General features: G+C 45.6%; 1 protein-coding gene across 2 annotated transcripts in view; it reads left to right on the forward strand.

Moving 5' to 3' along the window:
- Positions 1 to 5,804: 5,804 nt before the first annotated feature.
- CLIC4 (chloride intracellular channel 4) overlaps positions 5,805 to 23,574 on the forward strand; it is a 98,328-nt gene continuing 80,558 nt past the window's right edge. Inside the window, exon 1 of one of the 2 annotated variants that reach the window (XM_003891341.3) lies at positions 5,805 to 6,694. In XM_003891341.3, coding sequence (XP_003891390.1) covers positions 6,623 to 6,694 — 72 coding nt within the window. In that variant the 5' untranslated portion in view covers positions 5,805 to 6,622. The remainder of the gene's footprint in view (positions 6,695 to 23,574) is intronic. The other variant, XM_009201911.2, reaches the window with a different exon arrangement.

A 23,574-nucleotide genomic window follows, 5' to 3' on the forward strand; every position in this document is an offset into this window, starting at 1 on the left:
ATTTTAAAATATGAGCAAACTGCTTTGAGGAATTGAAATAGACTTTATAGAACTGATAAATGCCCCTTAAAAAGACTGGCCTTGTGCCTTGTTTATGCAGTTCCTTTAGAGGGTTCCTGAACTGTGGCCCTGAAAGCTAAACTTATATCTTGTGATATAGAAAAGAAGACTAAGATGTGACCACACCTGAACAGGTCTTTTTATGAGGATAATAACTGTCTCCAAGGATCATTTAAATTCCAAAGAAAACTACTTACAAGTTAATCCCTGTTCCCCCATCAAATCATTCTTTGCCCCTCAACAGAATACTTCTTCCCCTTCCTATAGCCTGTTTTACCAGGATGCAAGCTCCCATTCTTTCTATGACCTCAAGATGATACATAAGCTTCTATAATTCATGGGGAAGTTGGGTCTTCATTCTGAAGGCTCCTGTGTATGCATGTTAAGTAAATTTGTATGCCTTTTCTCCTATTACAAAAATAAATAAAAAATAAGTTGCATGCCATTCTGGGGAGCATGATGAAATCTTTTTTTTCTTTTTTTGAGACAGAATGTCGCTGTTGTCGCCCAGGCTGGAGTACAACGGCACAATCTCGGCTCACTGCAACTTCTGCCTCCTAGGTTCAAGCGATTCTTCTGTCTCGGCCTCCAGAGTAGCTGGGATTATAGGCACATGCCACCATGCCTGGCTAAGTTTTGTATTTTTAGTAGAAACGGGGTTTCACCACGTTGGCCAGGCTGGTCTCAAACTCCTAACCTCAAGTGATCCACCTGCCTCGGCCTCCCAGAGTGCTGGGATTACAGGTGTGAGCCACCGTGCCCTGCAGAGCATGATGAAATCTTATGCCATCTTACTCCATCCCACCCTGGACATGGAATCTTCCCTATTTGTTCAGCATCCCTACACTGTCTACACTTTGGGCTCATTAGTCACTTCATAGCTCTCTCGGTTATCAGATCAGCTATGGAGGTATCTCAGTGCTTGTGTTTAAGTAATCCTTATTTTACTCAGTTGTTCTATTTTATTAGTAGTATTGTCATTCCTCTCTTGCTGTGCCTAATTTATAAGTTAACCTTTCTCATAGGTATGCACATATAAAAAAACACAGTACCGTATATATAGGGTTATTACTATCCATGGTTTCAGGCATCCACTGGGGGGTCTTAAAACATAGTCCCCTGCAGATAAGAGCAGACTACTGCATTTCCTGCTGAAGCAATGAGGAAACTTATTTGGAAGGCAGCTATGCTCACCACCATATCACCAATGCCAGTGCTTCAGAGGAAACTTATTTGGGTTAGGTATCATAACTTGCCCAATCTGGGAGTCTGGCAGTTTGCTAGGGGAAGCCCATATTGAGAACCGCAACACCACCCTTACTTCCCTGACAGGTGATGTAGAATCCAGACCAATGCTGCAGATTGGTAAGAGGAAGGAAGGCTAACTCCCTCTGCATGGTGCAAGGAAGCTTCTTAAGGCAGATGGATATTTGAGTTGAGCCTTGAAGAATGGGCAGGAGCCTACCTTTTCCCATGCTCACTTAGTATACAGTGTAGTGAAGAGAAACATAGGCTCCTGGAGAGCTGTGGTTTGAATCCTAGCTCCACCATCTTCCCAGTTGAATGACTCGTGGTTAGTTGTCCTGTGATCCTCGGTTTCCTGGTGGTTTTCGTCGTTGTTGTTGTTGTTGTTGAGACAGTCTCGCTGTGTCACCCAGGCTGGAGTGCAGTGGTGCGATCTCGGCTCATAGCAGCCTCCACCTCCCAGGTTCAAGTGATTCTCGTGTCTCTGCCTCTGGAGTAGCTGGGATTACATGTGTGTGCCACCATGTCCAGCTAAGTTTTGTATTTTTAGTAGAGATGGGGTTTCACCATGTTGGCCAGGTTGGTCTCGAGCTCCTGGCCTCAAGTGATCCACCTGCCTCGGCCTCCCTAAGTGCTGAGATTGCAGGCATGAGCCACCGTGCCTGGCCCTCAGTTTCCTTATTTGTAAAATGAGGACAATGAAAATTATGCCTTGCAATGTTAGGCATAGTGGCTCATGCCTGTAATCCCAGCACTTTGGGAGGCCGAGGTGGGTGGATCACTTAAGGTCAGGAATTTGAGACCACTCTGGCCAACATGGCAAAACCTCATCTCTACTAAAAATACAGAAATTAGCCGGGCATGATGGCACATGCCTGTAATCCCAGCTACTTGGGAGGCTGAGACATGAGAATCTCTTGAACCTGGGAGGTGGAGGTTGCAGTGAGACGAGATTGTGCCACTGCACTCCAACCTGGGTGACAGAGTGAGGCTCCGTCTCAAAAAAAAAAAAAAAAAAAAAAAAAAAAAAAAATTAAGCTTTGCAAGATCATGATGAATAAATATGATTGGATATGAACGCGCCCAGCTAGGTGTCTGGCGTGTAGTGGGGGAGCTCAGTGACTGGTCAAGAATATGGACAGATGGGAATAATACCAACAGCTAGTATCTACAGAGCACTTACCATCCAAGCTCTTAACATAGACTAATTTATCAATGATCCTATTAAATATGAATAGGTACTAATTTTAGATCCATGTTTGCAGATGCGAAAATGATACTAATTTAGATCCATTTTTACTGATGACAAAATGAAGCACAGAGAGGTTAAGTAAGTATCCTGAGTTAGTAAATAACAGAGGCAGGATTGGAACCCCAGGCAGTGTGGCCCCAGAGTCCATGTGCCTAGCAGCTCATTCTGCTGAAATTGCAGAACACTGGGCTGAGACAGTCAGTGAGCAGCACCACAGAGTTAGAAGTGGGAGGAGGAAACTGTGTCATCGGAGGAGGCTTACTGACCCCCTGTGAAGTGGCAGTCATAAACACAAACCACCTGGTTTCCCAGACTGGAAGAGCATGACAGTCCAAATGGTATGTCAAGGGTACATGAAACCATAGGATAAACATCATGCAGTCACTCACTCCATAAGTTTTTTTTTGTTTTTGTTTTTGTTTTTGAGACAGAGTTTCGCTCTTGTTGCCCAGGCTGGAGTGCAATGGCACGATCTCGGCTTACTGCAACCTCCGCCTCCCAGGTTCAAGAGATTCTCCTGTCTCAGCCTCCCAAATAGCTAGGATTACAGGCATGCACCACCACGCCTGGCTAATTTTGTATTTTTAGTGGAGATGGGGTTTCTCCATGTTGGTCAGGCTGGTCTCAAACTCCTGACCTCAGGTGATCCACCCACCTTGGCCTCCCAAAGTGCTGAGATTATAGGTGTGAGTCACCACACCCAGCCCACTCCATAAGTTTTTATTGTGTACCATGATCTGTCTTCTGAGCCAGGAATATAGCCATAAAGAAAACCAAAAATCCCTGCCCTTGTGGCATTTATGTTCTAGCGGGGAAAGAGAGACAATAAGCAGATAAATAGGTAGATATATATATCAGAGGGTTATAAGTGTCATGAAGAGAGATAAAGTGGAAGGTGGAGTGAAAGATAGCAACTTGCAACGTTGCATAGAATAGTATTTGGGGAGAGCTCTCTGAGACAATGACATAGATGACATTTGAGCAAAGAGCCAAAGGAAGTAAGGGAGTGGAAGTTGCAGAAATTCTGGGCGAAGACTATTCCAGAGAGGGGGAAGAGCAAGTGCAAAGGCCCTGAGGCCACGGTGTGCTTGGCATATTCAAGGACTAGAAAGGAGGCCAGTGCAGCTGGGGTGGAGAGCAAAGGGGAGAATGGTAGGAGATGAGGTCAGAGGGGTGTGTGGGAGGAGACAACATGTCTCCACCCATCTTCAAGATTTCTGTGTGCCATAAAAACAAGCCTGAGTAAAGAATGTAAAACAGGCATGCATTTCAAAATTGGAAGAGGAGACTTGACTGCAATGTGCTTAGGGTGCCTCCCCTGCATAAACATCCTCTTTCCCTTTCACCCACTCCCAGGACTGACTCTGCCCATCCATGGGAGCCACATGAGGGCGGAACTTGGGAAACTGTAGGTGTGACTGTGACTAGGTTTCTAAGCACAGGCTCTGGGTCTGAGCCTCTTCCTGGGGGGCTTTCTGTTGGGTAGGAGGAGCCCAGGAGATCATCATCACTTCAGGGCTCTGTGGAGGAGAATGTCACTGGCTTCCTCCCAGCTAAGATCTGTGTTTAGTCAATGAAGCCTAAAGGACTCTGGTCTGCTCCTCCTTCCATACCCTGGTGCTGTGAGGCCAGTTGGAGCCTGTGACAGGCAACTCACCACCGGGAATATTTGCTACCTCTAACTCAATTTTTTTTTTTTTTTTTTTTTTTGAGACTGATCTCACTCTGTCGCCCAGGCTGGAGTACAGTGGCATGGTCTCAGCTCACATCAACCTTCTCCTCCCCAGTTCAAGCGATTCTCCTGCCTCAGCCTCCTGAGTAGCTAGGATTACTGGCACGTGCCACCATGTCCGGCTAATTTTTGTATTTTTAGTAAAGACGGGGTTTCGCCATGCTGGCCAGGCTGGTCTCGAACTCCTGACCTCAGGTGATCCACTCGCCTCGGTCTCCCAAAGTGTTGGGATTACAGGCATGAGCCACTGTGCCTGGCCTCAGTTTGATCAATTCTCAGGCACATTGAGTTTCTGCTGAATTGTTTTTTGGCTTAGATCTGCTTTGAGCTGATTCACCATTTGGTTACTTTTTGGTAGGGCAGAGAGGGTGGATTCTGGATGGAAACTTTGCTTCAGTTCATGATTCTATGAAAAATTAACACTGGGTTCAGTCCAGAGTCCAGTCAGTCACTTCAGGATTTTCATGGTTCAAGCCCCCATCTAAGGGGAGTCTCTGGAATTTATTTTTTATTTATTTTCAATGAACTAGCCGGGCATAGAGAGAGTAGAATATGATGCCACATTCTAGCCTGCAGGGGTGGTAGGGACAGAATAAGTCTCAATGCAGGTAACAGCCATACTGACCGAGCAGAACATATGGTAAGGCAAGAATCAGTAATTAGCCCCGCCCACTTCTAGATAATGAAACTGAGGCTTAGGGGTTTTAAGGACATTGCCTTGTCGGATTTGAACTTAAATAGTCTGTCAGACTCCAGAGCATGTGTTCTTGACCACTGGGATACACTGGCTCTTTCACGGAACCTCTATGAGAAAATCTGAACAACTTGCTTTGGGGTGGCAGAAGAAGTAGTTGCAAGTTTCACTGTATTTTCATGCCTACATACAATTTGTTCAAACATTCTGATATGTGCTAGGCACCGAGGATATGGAAACAAACCTCCCATGTCTGGGCCTTCTGGAACTCACTATTTAGCCCAACCTGGGAAGTTGGGAGGAGTAGCTGTGAGTCAAGTATTACGGAAAATCAGAAAAGGGCACAAGTAATTGCTTCCAGAGGAGGTGAAATTTGCCCCAGGCACTCAAAGGCAGCAAACCGGGACCAGGTGCCTACAATCTCTAGGCAAGCACAGCTCTTGCCCTCGGGGGCTTAAATCCCAGCGCAGTTTAACTGGTTTGTGGACCACCTACTTCAGAATTGTGCTGGTGCTTGCTAAGATGTGGATTTCTCTTTTTCCCAGAGGATCTGGGAAACACATAAAGCGGGGGCTGCGTGTAGCACCCAGGTGATTCTGATGCACACTCAAATTTGCCAGGTGAGCAGGGGGAAGAAATGGGTGTGGGCAGTGGGGAACAAGATGGACAACGACTTGGGAGTCCTTAGTGGCCTGCAGGCACCGAAACTGCAGTTCAAGATCGTGAGCTCTGGGAATTGTTACTCTCCAAGGGGTAGCTCAGAGCCAGAAACACAGTAAGGTTTCATAAATATTTGTGAATACGCCGGCTGCCAAGATCGAAACGATCAGGAGCGTCAAAGGCAAAAACGAAGTCAGAGGCAGAAAAAAAAGGTGTTCCCCAGGCGATGAAAACTTTCCGGTAAGTTGTCTTGGAAAAGGCAACTCGGCGTAATAGAGGGAGTTGGGGAGGTGGCCGCTGCGGGAAAGGGCGATGAGTCCTGGGGTGCTGCAGCGGGGGAGTGGGCGGGAGGCGCCTCCTTGCTTCCCCAGGCCGGCCGAGGGATGAGGTCACCTGGCACGGCACCAGTAGCAGCTGCAGAGGACGCGCAGGCGCTGCGGCGGGAGGCAGTGTCAGGCTCGGGCCCCTGGGGAATTCCTCCCCCCCCCCCCCCGCCGCGTCCCCCCCGCCCACCGGCCCCCTCGAGAAGCGTACCCGGGTCCAGCCCGCCCGAGCCTGCGCTTTGTACCGCCCACCAAAGCCCCGCCCTCCGCACAGGACACGCCTCCTACCAGCTTCGAGGCGTCTCAGTGGTCCTTTCGTCGGCTCCGGAGCGGTCCCACCGCCTTCCCCGCCCGAGGCCACGCCCCCGTGCTCCTGCCGCCTTATTTTCCCCTGAGTCCCAAGGCGCCGCGCCTTGGCCCCGCCTACAGCCCGAGGCCCCGCCCCCGGCGCCCCGCCCCGCCGTTTGAAGCGGCTCGGGCTGCGGCTGCCTCAGAGTCGCGCGCGGGGCGTGGGGGAGTGCTGAGGAGCCGAAGCTGTGGCCAGCTCGACGCCGGACAGTCCAGCGAGCAGCGCGGCGGGAACCGGCAGCCGGAGCAGTCCCGGAGCAAGCAGCAGCAGCAGCCGTCGCTGTTGGCGGAGCCTAGCCGAGCCGACCATGGCGTTGTCGATGCCGCTGAATGGGCTGAAGGAGGAGGACAAAGAGCCCCTCATCGAGCTCTTCGTCAAGGTGAGCGCTCGCCTCGCGGTCCCGCCTGGCCGAGCCCCCGGCGCCCTCCTGGCTGCGGGGAGAGGCGTCCCGAGGCGCCCCCGCTCGGCGCCAGCACCCGTCCCGCTGCGGGCCCCAGCGTCCCCGGCCCATTGTCTGGGGGCCGCCGGCGCCTTCCCGCCTCCGAGGGCCCGTCGAGGGGTCCGGGGTGGGGACCTGGGCGGCGGCCACCGTCTCTAACCGTGCGGGCTCTGGCGGACGCCGGACCAGCGTCCCGCGCCCGGGTGGGTCGGGAAGAGCCCGCGGGCGGGACTTGCCTGCCCCGGGGCCCCAGCGCCGGGCGCGCGCGGGTCCTGTCACCACCCCCGCCTGGGCGCGGGGGCCCGGCCCCACCCGCTCCCCAGCGCTCGGCTCCGCCGCCGCCCGGAGCCCGACCTGCAGTCGGCCGCCCGATGAGCTTTCAAACGAACTTCTTTGAACGCTTTTTTGAAAAAACATTTGCTCCCCACTGATCTGAAACGGAAACTTTAATTTTCGATGCAATCTTAAACAAATTTTCTAACGAGCAGGTGCTGTTGGACCTTAGGAAAAGACCGAGATTCCTAACTTGTGTTTTTCTGTCTTGGGCATTTATTGGCTTTCTCGTTTCTCAAGCGCGGAGTGTTCTGTATGATGCAACAATTTTGGCTTCTCCCCCCGGCGTTGCTGCTTCGGGAAGGATTGTGTGTGCCCTTTTGTTTTGAAAGAAATTGAGGGAGAGAATTCTTAACTTGCTTGGGCTTTAAAGGGTTGGTTTTCCCTTCTTGTGTCTTCAGCTTTCATGTCCTGGAACTTATTTGCTTACACATACTACCCCTCTTCCTTTCCTTTTCTCTTTCATACTTTTCATTTTAGCCAAAGAGAGTCGAAGTTATAAACATCTGGATCCAGCTCCTTCCTTCAAAACTTAAAAAAACACTTTGAGATTCTTCCAGCGACTTAAAAAGCCAGGCTCATTCAGAGCTAGGCAACATACTGGAAAGTAAATGGTCATCTAGAACTATTGGGTTCTTTTTTCCCCCCGAGTTTTTACTTTAAAGAAAGGACATTTCAGGGTGTGTTTAAGAGATGGAGAAGGGCAGGGCGCGGTGGCTCACGCCTGCAATCGCAGCACTTTCGGAGGCCGAGGTGGGAGGATTACTTGAGTTCAAAAGTTCGAGTCCAGCCTGAACAAGATGGCGAAACCCCGTCTCTACAAAAAAATACAAAAATTAGCTGGGAGCGATGTTGCTCGCCTGTACTACTCTGGAAGGCTGCGGTGGGAGAGTCGCTTGAGCCCGGGAGGTCGAGGCTGCAGTGAGCCCACGTCGCACCACTGCACTCCAGCCTTGGAGACAGAACAAGACCCTGTCTCAAACAAAAGAGATGGAGAGAAGAAATAATCTGCAGTTACTTCTGCAGTCTTTAGTAATGATTGAAACAAAGTTTGCCTTAGGATTTTCTTTCAATTGTCAATTTTCGATTTTTTTTTTTTTTTTGGTCCAGGGAACTGAAACAGCAGACAGATATAGAACCCCCAAAATATCAGAGTTTCGGTTACTTTGAGTGGCAGATACAGTACTTTGAGGTGCATAGAATGTAGGAAGGAACCTGAAATATAAGAAAGGAAGGAGGCTGGGTGCAGTGGCTCACGCCTGTAATCCCAGCACTTTGGGAGGCTGAGGCGGGCAGATCACGAGGTCAGGAGATCGAGACCATCCTGGCCAACATGGTGAAACCCCATCTCTACCAAAAATACAGAAATTAGCTGGGCGTGGTGGCGGGCACCTGTAGTCCCAGCTACTCGGGAGGCTGAGGCAGGAGAATTGCTTGAACCCGGGAGGCAGAGGGTGTGGTGAGCCGAGATTGTGCCACTGCACTCCAGCCTGGGCAACAGAGCAATACTCCATCTCAAAAAAAAAAAAAAAGAAAGGAAGAGTGGTGGGTGGAAAGCAGCATTGAGAAGGGAAACGAGTGGACCAGAGATGAGTTTAAAAAATTTTACAGAGGGCTGGGCGTGGTGGCTCACGCCTGCAATCCCAGCACTTTGGGAGGCCGAGGCGGGCGGATTACGAGGTCAGGAGATCGAGACCATGCTGGGTAACACGGTGAAACCCCGTTTCTATTAAAAATACAAAAAATGAGCCAAGCTTGGTGGCGGGCGCCTGTAATGCCAGCTATTCGGGAGGTTGAGGCAGGAGAATGGCGTGAGCCTTGGAGGCAGAGCCTGCAGTGAGCCGAGATTGCGCCACTGCACTGCAGCCTGGGGGACACAGCGAGACTCCGTCTCAAAAAAAAAAAAAAATTTTTACTGAGGAATAAGAAGGAATGTCCATAAACTAAAAAAAATGCATCATGAATAATCTGTACAACATGATACTCAATGGTGAAACTTTAGAACAGTGTTAAACTTAGAATAAGATAAAGCTACTATCGGGCCGGGCAAGGTGGCTCACACCGGTAGCATTTTGGGAGGCTGAGATGGGGAGATCACTTGAGGCCAGGAGTTTGAGACCAGCCTGGCCAACAGGGTGAAACCCTATCTCTACTAAAAATGGAAAAATTAGGCAGGCGTGGTGGTGGGCCCAGCTACTCGGGAGGCTGAGGCATGAGAATCGCTGGAACCCGGAAGGCAAAGGTTGGAGTGAGCCGAGATCAAGCCACTGCACTCCAGCCTGGGTGACAGAGAGAGACTTAGTCTCAAAAAAAAAAGATAAAGCTATTATCAGTTACGGCTCTATTCAGCATTCTATTGGAGGAGCTAATCAAAGAAGACAAGAAAAATGAAGTATCTGAATTAGGAAGAGATCAGTGCTTAATGCCCTGCTTACTATTAATTTCATCTTTTGGTGAGAATAGCAGAGGGGCGTGGTGCAGTTTTCCAAACTTGAGTCACTTGCATACCCTTTCTGTTTTTCATATTTGTGTTGTGAACCACTGAAAATCATCCTTCCTACCACTAGTTGTAAGCCTTTCTCATTGGGCTTGCTGGCAGAGAATCAGGGTTCAAGTCACAGTTCTTTACTCCTTGGTTGGGTTACCCTAGGTAGTTTGTTTTCACTTTTTAAGCCGTATTTATCTCATTTGTGAAATGTTTTCTGCTACCCAGTGATTCAACATAGCAAAACTTTGCACTGATATAGATCGGTTTGTTTGTTTGTTTTTGAGATGGTGTCTCACTCTGTTTCCCTGGCTGGAGTGCAGTGGCGCGACCTCGGCTCACTGCACCCTCTGCCTCCCGGGTCCAAGTGATTCTTCTGCCTTAGCCTCCCAAGGAGCTGGGATTACAGGCATGCACCACCACGCCTGGCTGATTTTCGTATTTTTAGTAGAGACCGGGTTTCATCATGTTGGCCAGGCTGGTCTCAAACTCCTGACCTTCAGTGATGTGCCCGCCTTGGCCTCCCAAAGTGCTGGGATTACAGGCTTGAGCCTCTGTGCTTGGCCCCTAGACCAGTTTGTTCAAAAGGCAAAAAAAGGACAGGTAAAATGTGGTAAACGGCATTCTTGTTCTCTTCTCAAAACCTATGTGTGAGAAATGCAAATGGGGGAAATACCCTTGTAAATATAGTTATTTTGAAAGCAGTGGGCCGGGTGTGGTGGCTCACTCCTGTAATCCCAGCCATTTGGGAGGCGGAGGGGGGTGGATCACTTGAGGTTGAAACCAGCCTGGCCAACATGGCGAAACCCCATTTCTACTAAAAATACAAAAATTAGCCGCACACAGTGGCGCATGGCTGTAATCCCAGCTATTTGAGAGACTGAGGCAGAACTGCTTGAACCCTGGAGGCGGTGGTTGCAGTGAGCCGAGATGGTGCCACTGCACTCCAACCTGGGCAACAGAGCGAGACTCCATCTCAAAAAATAAAAATTTTAAAAAAAGAAGTAGTGAGTGTGCAGAGGCTATGGTTGTCCAGAGTGGTATGCTGAACAGTGTTAACCTGCCAAGAGGTATCTGAGTTTGTAGAAGAAAACTATTTACAGTTGAAGCACATAGCATGTATAGAAATTAGAAATTTGGTGGTGGTGCTAGGGGGAAGGCCAAGGGATATAACGGGGCTTTGAGCCTGCCTACCTGTCTAGCACTGAGCTTTACATTTAAGAGTGAGAGATGAACACCTTCTTAAATAGTGTGACTGAACTCAAAGCCACGTTTTCTTCCCTGTGAGTAGTTTTTGGAGTTGTCCGCCCATGAGCCAATTAACTGCCTGTCATCTATATAACAGCAGGATGGTTTTTTTGGTTTGTTTTTGTTTTGTTTTAATCTCGACATCTAGAGGATAGATAGGATACCCTCTCAAAAGTAAAAAAGGCAGCTGGGCTGTGATGGCTCACTCCTGTAATCCTAGCACTTTAGGAGGCCAAGGAGGATGAATCTCTTGAGTGCAGGAGTTCTAGACCAGCCTGGGCAACATGGTGAAACCCTGTCTGTACAAAAACTGTTTAAAAGATTGTCAGGCACAGTGGCTCATGCCTGTCACCCCAGTACTTTGGGAGGCTAAGGCAGGCAGATCTCTTGGGCTCAGGAGTTTGAGACCAGCCTGGGCAACCTGGGCACCCTGTCTCTACAAAAAATACAAAAAATTGGCTGGGTGTGGTGATACATGCCTGTGGTCCCAGCTGAGGTGGGAGGATTTCTTTAGCCTGGGAAGCAGAGGTTGCTGTGAGCCGTGATCATGCCACTGCACTCCAGCTTGGGTGAGACCCTGTCTCTAAACAAATAAATAAGTAACTAAGCTGGGCCTGGTGGCCCACGACTGTAGCCCTTGCCCTAGAGGCTGAGGGTGGGAGGATTGCTTGAGCTCAGGAATTCGAAGCTGCAGTGAGCTTATGATCATGTGCCTGCACTTCTGGGTGACAGAGCAAGACCCTATCTCAGGGAGAAAAAAAAAAAAAAAGGCTTACAGTGGCAGTCATCCTCAACAGTGGAGATGCTCTCTGCTCCACCCAGAGGAGCCTGGTAGGTATATATATTTCCAGCTGGGAACCAGCAACAGATATGGTTTATTTCTTTTTTCTTTTTTTTTGAGACAGAGTCTCGCTCTGTCGCCCAGGCTGGAGTGCAGTGGCGCCATCTCAGCTCACTGCAAGCTCCGCCTCCCAGGTCCACGCCATTCTCCTGCCTCAGCCTCCCGAGTAGCTGTGACTACAGGTGCCTGCCACCACACCTGGCTAATTTTTTTGTATTTTTTCAGTAGAGACGGGGTTTCACCATGTTAGCCAGGATGTTCTTGTTCTCCTGAACTCGTGATCTGCCTGCCTCGGCCTCCCAGAGTGCTAGGATTACAGGTGTGAGCCACTGCATCCGGCCCAGATACGGTATATTTCTGACCTTTTAGCAAGGGCATAAGGTCCCTTATAATCTGACTACTGCCTGGGTGGGTGGGTTTCCTTCTTTCTTTCTTTCTTTCTTTCTTTCTTTCTTTCTTTCTTTCTTTCTTTCTTTCTTTCTTTCTTTCTTTCTTTCTTTCTCTCTCTCTCTCTCTCTCTCTCTTTCTCTCTTTCTCTCTTTCTCTCTTTCTTTCTCTCTTTCTTGACAGAGTTTCGCTCTTGTTGCCTCTCAGCCTCCTGAGTGGGACTACAGGCGTGCACCACCATGCCTGGCTAATTTTGTATTTTTAGTAGAGACGGGGTTTCTCCACGTTAGTCAGCCTTATCTCGAACTCCTGACCTCAGGTGATCTGCCCGCCTCAGCCTCCCGAAGTGCTAGGATTGCAGGCATGAGCCATCGCATCTGGCCTACTGCTTGGGTTTCTAATCCAATATGTCCAGTTACTTATTGTGTATCCCAGGATACGTTACTTAAACCTCTCTGTGCCACATCTGCACAGTTGGGATATTAGTAGAACAGTCCTATGGTATAAATTAATATATGTAGTATGCAACAACCTTAGAACAATGTCTAGTACACAGTAGGCAAATAAATGCTAGTTGTGTTTAATTATATATTTATATGCAGATCTCCCCTACTAGATAGACAGTAAATTCCTTGGGGGTGGGGTGTGCATATGATTCAGAGTGCCTGCAACTTAAGAGGATGCCAGTCTGGCCAACATGGTGAAACCCCATCTCTACTAAAAATACAAAAATTAGCCAGGCGTGGTGGTGGCTGCCTGTAATCCCAGCTACTCGGGAGTCTGAGGCAGGAGAATCGCTTGAACCCGGGAGACAGAGGTTGCAGTGAGCCGAGATCGTGCCATTGCACTCCAGCCTGAGGGACAAGAGCAAGACTCTGTCTCAAAAACAAGCAAACCAGAAAACAGAAATTAATCCCTTTGCAGAGTTCAGTTTTACGGGCTGGAATTTTATGGGCTGGAATAAACTTGTTGCCATGCCACTGTGAATTGGGACGGCAAGTAGTCACCAAGCTGCTGGGATTGGGGTGGTGGTTGTAAAAAGTTAATCTGGTGCAGGGTGGCATAACACATAAGAGTCTGTTTCTTTTGAGATATTTGGCAGAGGTTCCTAATGTGCATGGACTCTGGAGCCAGACTGCTTGACTTGAATCTGGCTTCTAGTGTGTCAGGCAAGTTTTTAAGCTCTCAGTGCTTCAGTTTCCTAACTTCTAATATCAGGATAATAATAACAATAATAACAGTTTTATATGGTTACTGAGGGGATTAAAACTGTTAATCTGTGCATATTAGTTAGGGTAGTTTAAGTTGCTGTAATAAGTTATCTCCCCACAAACAATGGTTCAAATAAGATGGAAATTTATTTCTTACCCTTCAATCCAGGAGAATGTCTTCGATGTTAGGGTGGCTTTCCTCCTCACAGTCATTAAGGGACCCAGGCTCTTTCTAGCTTATTTGTCCACTAACGCCCAGAGCACTGTCCTCTTCTGAGTTGTCGAAGTTGGTGGCTGACAAGTACTGTCTGCTGCCAGTGGGGGGTGGAAAATATGGAGGAAGCACATCTTGAGGGCTGCAGCTCAGAAGTTCTACCTGTTACTTCTGGTCACATTCTACTGGAGAGAACTTAATCACATAGCTTCATCTGTAAGAGAGGCTGGCAAGTGTGGTCTAACCGTATACCATCCTATGGAAAGCCTTAGGAAGAGTGCTTGACACAGAGTAAACACCTTTTGTCATCGATAATAGTATATTATTTTTAAATGTAGGCTCTGTTAGTAGGATTAGGGAGTTCTGTAAATCCTTGAAATTACAGTAAAAATTATAATGTGAGGCTTTTTTTCTGGAAATTCCTAAACCAAGGCTAAGAACCACTGTTTTAAAAGAAGTAAATAGTGGAATCCTTAGTGTCAAGAATACTTTGTATAAGCAAGGTATAAAAGAAGGGCTTGGGCTAGATCACTAAGGTCTCTTCTAGTTATTATTAACTATGACTTAAAGAATGTACCAGCATGAACTAAGTGCTAATACTGAGTTAAGTACTATGGAAGATGTAAGAAATTATTAAACAGTTAATTTCTTACTGTTTACAAATTTTATTGGAAAGAAAACAACACAAGATGGTCCATGCTTAAAGAGTCAAGTGTGGCTCACATTAAGTTGGGCTAGGAGATATGGGGAAAGATGGAAGGAGGCTTAAACTTGACCTTGAAAAAAGGAGGTGAATAGGTGGGTTCGGAATAGCCAAGAATGGGAATGTGAGTTTTGACATCATTTGGAAACTCCTCATGCAGGAAACAATTGGTAGATTGATACGTAAGAAGGAACCAGGAGTGATTCAGATCCGTAGTGCCAGGGAGACAGGTTATTTAAAAGTTGAAGAAGAGACTTTTAAAACCTAACTTGGGTTTTTGTTAATGTATACATTGTCCTAGCCTTTTTCATTCTCCCCATACTTTCCTATTTTTTTGGATTGCTGTCTATTCAATAACTTCTCAGTGGCACTTGGAAAGGTGCACATGGATTGTACAGATGGACTGTTTGACAGTTTAAAGTGGGAATTCTTTATATTTTGTTTCAAGGGCAGGCTTCAGACCTCCCCCCATCTTTGTTTTTTCAAACAGAAAAAAATGAAATAAATTTTCTATAGGAAACGATGCTGAAAACTTTGTTCTAGTAATTAACAAAAACTAACTCAATATTCAGACAATATTACCTTGAATCTAAATTTGCCATTCATTTGAGGTTTCTGGGGGCGGGGGCTGAATTCAGGAGACAGAAATGAATGTAAAGTATGAAGTTAATGAAAACCTATTATTGTAACTTTTTGCCTGAGCTGTTCCTGAAGACCTAACAATGCTGCTTTTGGCAAAGGCCAAAGTTGATGATTTTGGTTTAATGTAAAAACCTGTGAGAAAGGAGCCTAGAATGGGGAAAACGCAGGAGGCTTTGAGCCTAGGAGACCGAGCACATGAAAAGCTTAACACAGTATGAATAATGATAGGAAAGAGGCAATTGGGAGAAGAACCTGGTTGTCACGAAAAGTCACAGTTGGTTTGGGAAGATGCCTGCAGAGGTGCCTAGAAGCCAGTAAGTAAGGATGGTGAGCCATCTTTTCCCGCTTCCTGTTTCATTAGAGCTGTGGAGCCTCAGTGTTCTGATGTCTCCTGAATAGAGAATTGTGAGTCCATAAAAGGAAAATGTGTTAGGCAGGATGGGAAGTGTGATTAAGGCATGAGTTAAGATTTTGGTCAAGTAGAGGAGTAAGCTAGGATGGGTTTGCCCATTTTAGATGCTTGTGTAGAGAGTGGAAGGGACTTTCTGAAGGAAAGTAACATTAGGTCATGGTTACCTATTGTCCAAGAATGATTTAAGACATATAAATGTAATTTAGGGCATCAGCTGGTGAATTTTCTTGTGGCTTTTAATTATATTGTTTATTTTGAGACTTGCCTCTTATCTCTCAGTGGTCAGTTCCAGATATTGGTATAAGATATAAGAAATAACAATCATAGACTTGCTGCAGTGGCTCACACCTGTAATCCCAGCACTTTGGGAGACTGAGGTGGGCGGATCACCCGAGGTTAGGCGTTTGAGGCCAGCCTGGCCAACATTTTGAATCCCTGTCTCTACTAAAAATACAAAAATTAGCTGGGCGTGGTTGTGGGAACCCATAATCCCAGCTACTTGGGAGGCTGAGGCAGGAGAATTGCTTGAACCCAGGAGGCGAAGGTTGTAGTGAGTTGAGATTGTGCCACTGCACTCCAGCCTGGGCGACAGAGAAAGATTCCGTCTCAGAAATAAAATAAAATAAAATAAAATTATAGCCTGGGCAAAATAGTGAGACCTCATCTCTATAAAAACTAAATTTTTGTATTTTTAGTAGAGATGAGGTTTCACCATGTTGGTCAGGCTTGTCTTGAACTCCTGACCTCATGATCTGCCCGCCTCGGCCTCCCAAAGTGCTGGGATTACAGGTGTGAGCCACCACTCCCGGCCCCGTGTCTACTAAAAATACAAAAATTAGCTGGGCATGGTGGTACATGCCTGTAATCCCAGCTACTCAGGAGGCTGAGGCGGGAGAATCTCTTGAACCTGGGAGACAGAGGTTGCAGTGAGCCGAGATCACACCACTGCACTTCAGCCTGGGTGACAGAGTAAGACTCTGTCTCAAAAAAAAAAAAAATAGTCTGGTCTGGTAGTGGTAGTGAGTACCTCTGGACCTAGCTTTGGCAGGCTGAGGCCGGAGGATCACTTGAGTTGAGAAGTTTGAGGCTGCAGTGACCTATGATTGTGCCACTGCACTCTGGCCTGGGTGACAGATGGAGATCCTGTCTCTTTAAAAAAAAAAAAAAAAGAAAAGAAAAGAACTATCCATATAATTAGCCTTATATGGTTTCTTTCTTTTTTCCTTTATTTAAAATAAAACCACAAAAACAAAATTAAAGAAAAAAAGGCAGGATAATGTATTAGTCTAATTTATGAAAGTGACAACTTAATGCAGATAAATAATACTGTATTTGGAAATTGTATCAAATGTAGACTAGGAGTATCTTAAATTTTAACATTATTATTATTATTTTTTTTTGAGACGGAGTTTTGCTCTTGTTGCCCAGACTGGAGTGCAGTGGTGTGATCTCGGCTCACCGCAACCTCCGCCTCCCAGTTTCAAGCGATTCTCCTGCCTCAGTCTCCTGAGTAGCTGGGACTACAGGCATGTGCCACCACACCCAGCTAATTTTTTATATTTTTTAGTAGAGACGGGATTTCACCATGTTGGCCAGGATGGTCTCGATCTCTTGACCTCGGGATCCGCCTGCCTTAGCCTCCTAAAGTGCTGGGATTATAGGTGTGAGCCACCGCACTCGGCTAACATTAATGTTTTGAATAAGTAACTATTAGAACTAGGGCCAGGAATGGACCTGAGTGCAACATGCATATATTTTGTACCTTTAAGCATCCTTTTGTAGGTGTCTTTGCTTTTCTTGAAGTTGAAATACAAGCTGTTTCTTGGAGCTGAAATAAGCTAGGAATATGACAGGTTTTCTTTTTCTTTTTTTGTAACAAAATTATTACTTCCAACTTACATGTGAATAACTCATTCTTATGAAAAGATTTAGTTCTTATTATAATAGAGTTGTAAAAATGTCAGTCACATGTAATAACTTAAGTATTGAATTTTACCACTGTGCAGCATAGCTATTTATTTGTGTATGTGGGAGAAGAAAATAGAGAATCTGAAGAAATATTGGCGAATACAAAACCAAATAATCAGATGAAAGCTGAGGTAATTAAGAACTTTATTTTTTTTTGAAATGGAGTCTCACTGTGTCGCCCAGGCTGGAGTGCAGTGGCGTGATCTTGGCTCACTGCAACCTCTGCCTCCCGGGTTCAAGCGATTCTCCTGCCTCAACCTCCTGGGTAGCTGGGGTTATAGACACCCACCACCATGCCTGGCTAGTTTTTTTTTTTTTTTGAGACGGAGTTTCACTCTTGTTTCCCAGGCTAGAGTGCAATGGCTTGATCTCTGCTCACCGCAACCTCCACCTCCCAGGTTCAAGTGATTCTCGTGCCTCAGCCTCCCAAGTAGCTGAGATGACAGACATGCACCACCACACCTGGCTAATTTTGTATTTTTAGTAGAGATGGGGTTTTTCCATTTTGGTCAGGCTGGTCTTGAACTCCCGACCTCAGGTGATCCGCCCACCTCAGCCTCCCAAAGTGTTGGGATTACAGGCGTGAGTCACCGTGCCCGGCCTAGTTTTTGTATTTTTAGTAGAGATGGGGTTTCACCATGTTGGGCAGGCTGGTCTTGAACTCTTGACCTCAGGTGATCTGCCTGCCTTGGCCTCCCAAAGTGCTGGGATTACAGGCATGAGCCACTGCACTTGGCCTTAAGAACTTTTAAGGATTTGTAAATTCTCTGCATGTTTTCTTCTGCTAACAACCAGTTACTTTATTTTGGAAGTAGAGAACAGGTGGTGGATTATAAGACTGAATATTCATTAAAAACTAAAGGTGGGCCAGGCGTGGTGGCACACGCCTGTAACCCCAGCACTTTGAGAGGCTGGGGCAGGACGATCATTTGAGCCCAGGAGCTCGAGACCAGCCTGAGCAACACAGTGAGACAGTGAGGCCCTGTCTCTACAAAAAAACTAAAGGTGAACCAAACTAGATTATTGTGCTACCTAGGAAAATGGAAAAAGTGGTAGCTGTGAAAACAGACTAATTAGGAAAAAAAGAAGGTGATTAGACTTAAGAAATTAAATTTAAGCCTTGACCATAACAGCACCCAAGACTGAAATGAAATTTTTTCTTTTTCTTTCCTTCTTTTATCTTTTCCCTTCCTTCCTTCCTTCCTTCCTTTTCTTCCCTCCCTCCCTCCCTCCTTCCTTCCTTCCTTCCTTCCTTCCTTCCTTCCTTCCTTCCTTCCTTCCTTCCTTCCTTCCTTCCTTCCTTCCTTCCTTCCTTCCTTCCTTTCCTTCCTTCCTTCCTTCCTTTTCTTCCTTCCTTCCTTCTTCCTTCCTTCCTTCCTTCCTTCCTTCCTTCTTTATCTCTTTCCTCCATCTTTCCTCCTCTTTCTTTCTTTCTTTCTTTCTTTCTTTCTTTCTTTCTTTCTTTCTTTCTTTCTTTCTTTCTTTCTTTCTTTCTTTCTTTCTTTCTTTCCTTCTTTCCTTCTTTCCTTCTTTCCTTCTTTCCTTCTTTCCTTCTTTCCTTCTTGTCTTTCTTGTCTTTCTTGTCTTTCTTTCTTGCACAGTCTTGCTCTGTGGCCCAGGCTGGTACAGTCACAGCTCACTGCAACCCCAATCTCCTGGGCTCAAGTGATCCTCTTGCCTCAGCCTTCCAAGTAGCTGGGACCACAGGCACGTGCCACTATGCCTGGCTGCTTTTTGTAGAAATGGGGTTTCTCAGTGTTGCCCAGGCTGGTCTCAAACTCCAGGACTCAAGCAATTCTCCCGCCTCAGCCTCTCAAAGTGCTGGGATTATAGGCATGAGCCACTGTGCCCAGCCCTATTTAGCCTTTCTTTGTTTTAGTTTAAATATTGGTCCTAAGTTTGAAAAGGTAATGTCATTTCCTTTCTGCTTTCTAGTATATTCATTGTGTGTATTATGCTCTTTTTAAAAAAGCGTCTTTTTTCCAGTTATAAAAGCTATATGTATTTACTCTAGACAACTTAGAAAACAATAGAAAAGCATAAATAAAGTAAAAATTACTTATAACCCCTTGACTAGAAATAGTTGCTATTGTATGTCCTAGTCTTTTTTTTTCTTCTTCTTCTTCTTTCTCTCCGGCTAGAATGCAGTGGTGCAATCTCAGCTCACTGCAACCTCTGCCTCACGGGTTCGAGTGATTCTCCTGCCTCAGCCTCCCAAGTAGCTGGGATTACAGGCGCCTGCCACCACACCCGGATAATTTTTTTTTTTGAGGCAGAGTCTCACTCTGTCGCCCAGGCTGGAGTGCAGTGGTGCAATCTTGGCTCACTGCAACCTCCACCTCCTGCTTCAAGCGATTCTCTTGCCTCAGCCTCTCAAGTAGCTGGGATTAGAGACATGCACCACCATACCTGGCTTATTTTTGTATTTTTAGTAGAGACAGGGTTTTGCCATTGTTCACCAGGCTCATCTTGAACTCCTGACCTCTGGTGATCTGCCCACCTTGGTCTCCCAAAGTGCTGGGATTACAGGCATGAGCCACCGTGCCCGGCCCTTAGTCTTTTTTTATAAGCTTGCATGAATTATTTATTTATTTATTTTTATTTTTGCTTGCATGAATTATTAATGAGAATTTATATATAATATTTTAAGGCTGTTCATGACAGAATACTTGAATGAGTGAAGAATGAGGGCTGATCTGATATGTAATGTGTGTTGAATTAAGTAAGTTGGTTTAAAGAAAATTTATTTAGGTTTTATAAAAGAAACTCAGATTTTGCCTATATCTTCCTTAGAACATTTGATCTTTGGTGGAAGAAAGCATGTCATGAAAGTATGACATGAAATGTGCCATCACCTAGAATGGATATTGATTAAATGGTTTGAAGGTAGATCCTCCTCTTGTGCTCTTTAGGAGAAATCTATTCTAAAAATGAAAGTTGTTTTTCAGTATTAATTTCTTCCTTCAATATCTATGTAGTAGGCAAGATATGTCCGTTTTATAGTTCAAGTATAATAAGAAACCAGTCTTTGCCTAGGAACAGTTGAGCCACAGTATAGGGAATCATAATAGAAGCAAACATCAATTGAATACTTTCCATGCAGTAAGTGCTGGAGAGGTAAAGGAGTAAGAATGAGCCCCTTGTCTTCAAGGAGCTCTCAGTATAACCAAGTAGACAGTCAGATGGTGAGTAAATGAGCCATGGCCGATGGTGGTAGGTTCTTAGCACCTTTTTTTTCCTATACAATACAGTGACTTTTTTTTGGTCTCATGTACTTTTTTATTCTAGCTGAATTAAAAGCTTAAGAAATTATTTAAGTGGGAAATTAAATGAGATAATTGATTTAGAGATGAGTTAAATGTTTGTGTTGTATTCTAACAGTTTAAGGGTTGTTAGTGTTACTGAATCTATTACACTGCTTATTATCAGTTGTTTAAAGAAACTTTTGATCAGGCATGGTGACGCAAAAACACGAAAATTAGCCGGGTGTGGTGGCGTGTGCCTGTATTCCCAGCTGCTTAGGGGCTGAGGCAGGAGGATCACCTGAACCTTGGGAGGTCGAGGCCACAGTGAGTAGTAATCCGTAATCATGTCACTGCACTCCAGCCTGGGCCACAGAGTGAGACGGTGTCTCAAAAAAAAAAAAAACCAAACCAAAACAAACTTTTACCTTTTCCCTCAATAATTAGTTGCATGTTTTATCTGCTAATTTTGATCTATCTAAAATAAAAATGGATACTTCTTGCCTCAAATTTTAAGTAGGGGCCAGGTGCGGTGGCTCATGCCTGTAATCCCAGCACTTTGGGAGGCTGAGACTGGTGGATCACCTGAGGTCAGGAGTTTGAGAGCAGCCTGGCCAACATGGGGAAACCCTGTCTCTACTAAGACTACAAAAAATAAGCTGGGCGTGGTGGCGGGTGCCTGTAATCTCAGCTACTTAGAGTTGCATCTTAAGATGAGTAGCCTGACTCTGTGGCAAATGAATTGAAGGGAGGCAAGAGTGGCAATAAAGACAACTATCTGGAGGCCGTTGCAATCAAGAAAGGTGATGGTGGCTTGGATTAGGGAGATGATGGAGAGAAGAGAATGGATTTGAGGTAGATTTTGGAAGTGGTGTCAATAGGAAGATGTTTAAGAAGGAGGTATGTGAGAGAGAAAAGTGTGAGAAATGACTTGGGTTTGTAATTAGAGTCACTGGTCAAGAGTTGCCATTCATGGAGAGGGAGGAGGAGCAGACAGAGTTCAAGTTTTGTCTTGTTGAGTATAAGATGGCTGAGATGTCAAGTGGAGATGTTGGTAGAAAGTTGGATATACAGATCTGTTCAGAAAGAAGCTGGGCAAGGTGGAGACATTTGGGACTTGATGACATATATATATGCCATAGTTGATGATATACATATATGTATATATGACATACACACACACATATAATATTTGGTATTTAAAGTGGTAGCTCACACCTATAATCCCAGCACCATGGAAGGCCGAGGTGGAAGAATTGCTTGAGGCCAGGAGTTTTTGACCAGTCTGGGCAACATAGCAAGACCCCATCCCTGCAAAAATAAGAATAAAAAATTAGCTGGGCATGATGTCACATGCCTATAGTCCTAGTTTAGTTACTTCAGGAGGCTGAGGCAGGAATGATGACTTGAACCCAGGAGTTAGAGGCTATAGTGCCACTGCACTGCCGGATGATAGAGTGAGACTCTGTCTCTAAAGAAAAAAACAAGTGTATGAGATCATTCTGTGGATGAGTAAAGAGTAAGGAAATGCCTAGAAGCAAGTTCTGAGGAACTCTCAACACTTAGGGGTTGGGTAATGGAGGAGAAGCTAGACAAGGAGAACAAAGAGGAACTGTGGGAGAACAGTAGTGAGTGGTGAGAGGAAAACTACTCGAGTGAGGTAGGAGGAAGCTAGGAGAGGTTTGTAAGGAGGGAGTGACCAGTTGTGTCAAGCTGAGTGTTTGTTGGATTTAACACCCTGGAAGTCACCGGCATCCTTAGTAGTAGCAGCTTTGGTGGAGTAGTGGTGGTGGGGAAGTCATAATACAGCGGATAGAAGAATGAAATAGGAAGTAGGAAACTGGAGTCGGTGTGTAAAGTCAACTCTAACAAGAAACTTGGCTATGTAGAAGAGAGGTTGATAGCTGTAAAGGGGGATATATATGAAGGGAAGGCTTTAAAAAGTGTGATCTGTAAGAGCTGGGTTGAATGCTGATCTATTAGAGGAAGAGGTGGAAAATTAAACAGAGACATGGTTTAATGGATGTCCTTCAAGGAATCTCCCAAATGGCCACCTATTCCACTAGGTCCCCCTCAGTGGTATGTATTGCTTCTTTGTGTGAATTTTCATACAGCCTTCCCCCCTACTTCTTTACTTGAGGCCAAGTAAACTCTGTGAGGAAGAGATTTTGTTCTTCATCTTTGTATAGGCCAGACTGTCCAACACTATGTTTTTGAAAAACCAGCTAAGACGGTTCCTCCGTTTCCTTACTCCCACACTCTGCAAGTGCAAAAACCATTTTGTTGCTCTCTACTAAAGAAAGAATTGGCCGGGCATGCTGGCTCACTCCTGTAATCCCAGCACTTTGGGAGGCTGTGGCGGGCAGATCACCTGAAGTCAGGAGTTCGAGACCAGCCTGACTAATATGGAGAAACCCCCGTCTCTACTAAAAATACAAAAATTAGCCGGGCGTTGTGACGCATGCTTGTAGTCCCAGCTACTTGGGAGACTGAGGCAGGAGAATCGCCTGAACCTGGGAGTCGGAGGTTACAGTGAATTGAAATCGTGCCACTGCTCTCCAACCTGGGCAACAGAGCAAAACTCCGTCTCAAAAAAAAAAAAAAAAAAAAAAAGAATTAAGTTCAAATCTATAGTCTGGCATTCAAGTCTATGGCTTTCATAGTCTAGCTCCAACTAATTGAACAAATTTATCTCCTACTTCTCCCGGGTCTCACAGTCCAGCTAAATCGAACTCTTTGTTTCCATGTGAGCTATCTTGTTTCCCTGAAGCAACCTTTCCCATCTCTTCCATTCCCAATTGTTTAAACTCTCTATAATCCTGTAAATCTCCATTTAAATGTGTCTCCCTTTGTTAATCTTTCAGGATTCATATTTCATGCCTCTTATGTGACTCTTCTGTTACCTATTTTGTTGATAGTTTTGCATGTATGTCTTATCTTTGCTATAATAAACTAAGCTCCAGGAGGGCAGATTCCTTGTCTTATTCATCTTTGCGTCCACCACAATATTTAGTAGATTGTCTGCCTCATAATAGGCATTCAGTAAATCTTATTGAATGAGTAAATACCTTAAGTATAGTTGATAGACCTTAACCTACTGCTAGTAAATTATAGTTGGCTAAAAATATTATTTA

This window comes from Papio anubis, chromosome 1, assembly GCF_008728515.1.
Source record: "Papio anubis isolate 15944 chromosome 1, Panubis1.0, whole genome shotgun sequence".
Classification (NCBI taxonomy): Eukaryota; Metazoa; Chordata; class Mammalia; order Primates; family Cercopithecidae; genus Papio; species Papio anubis.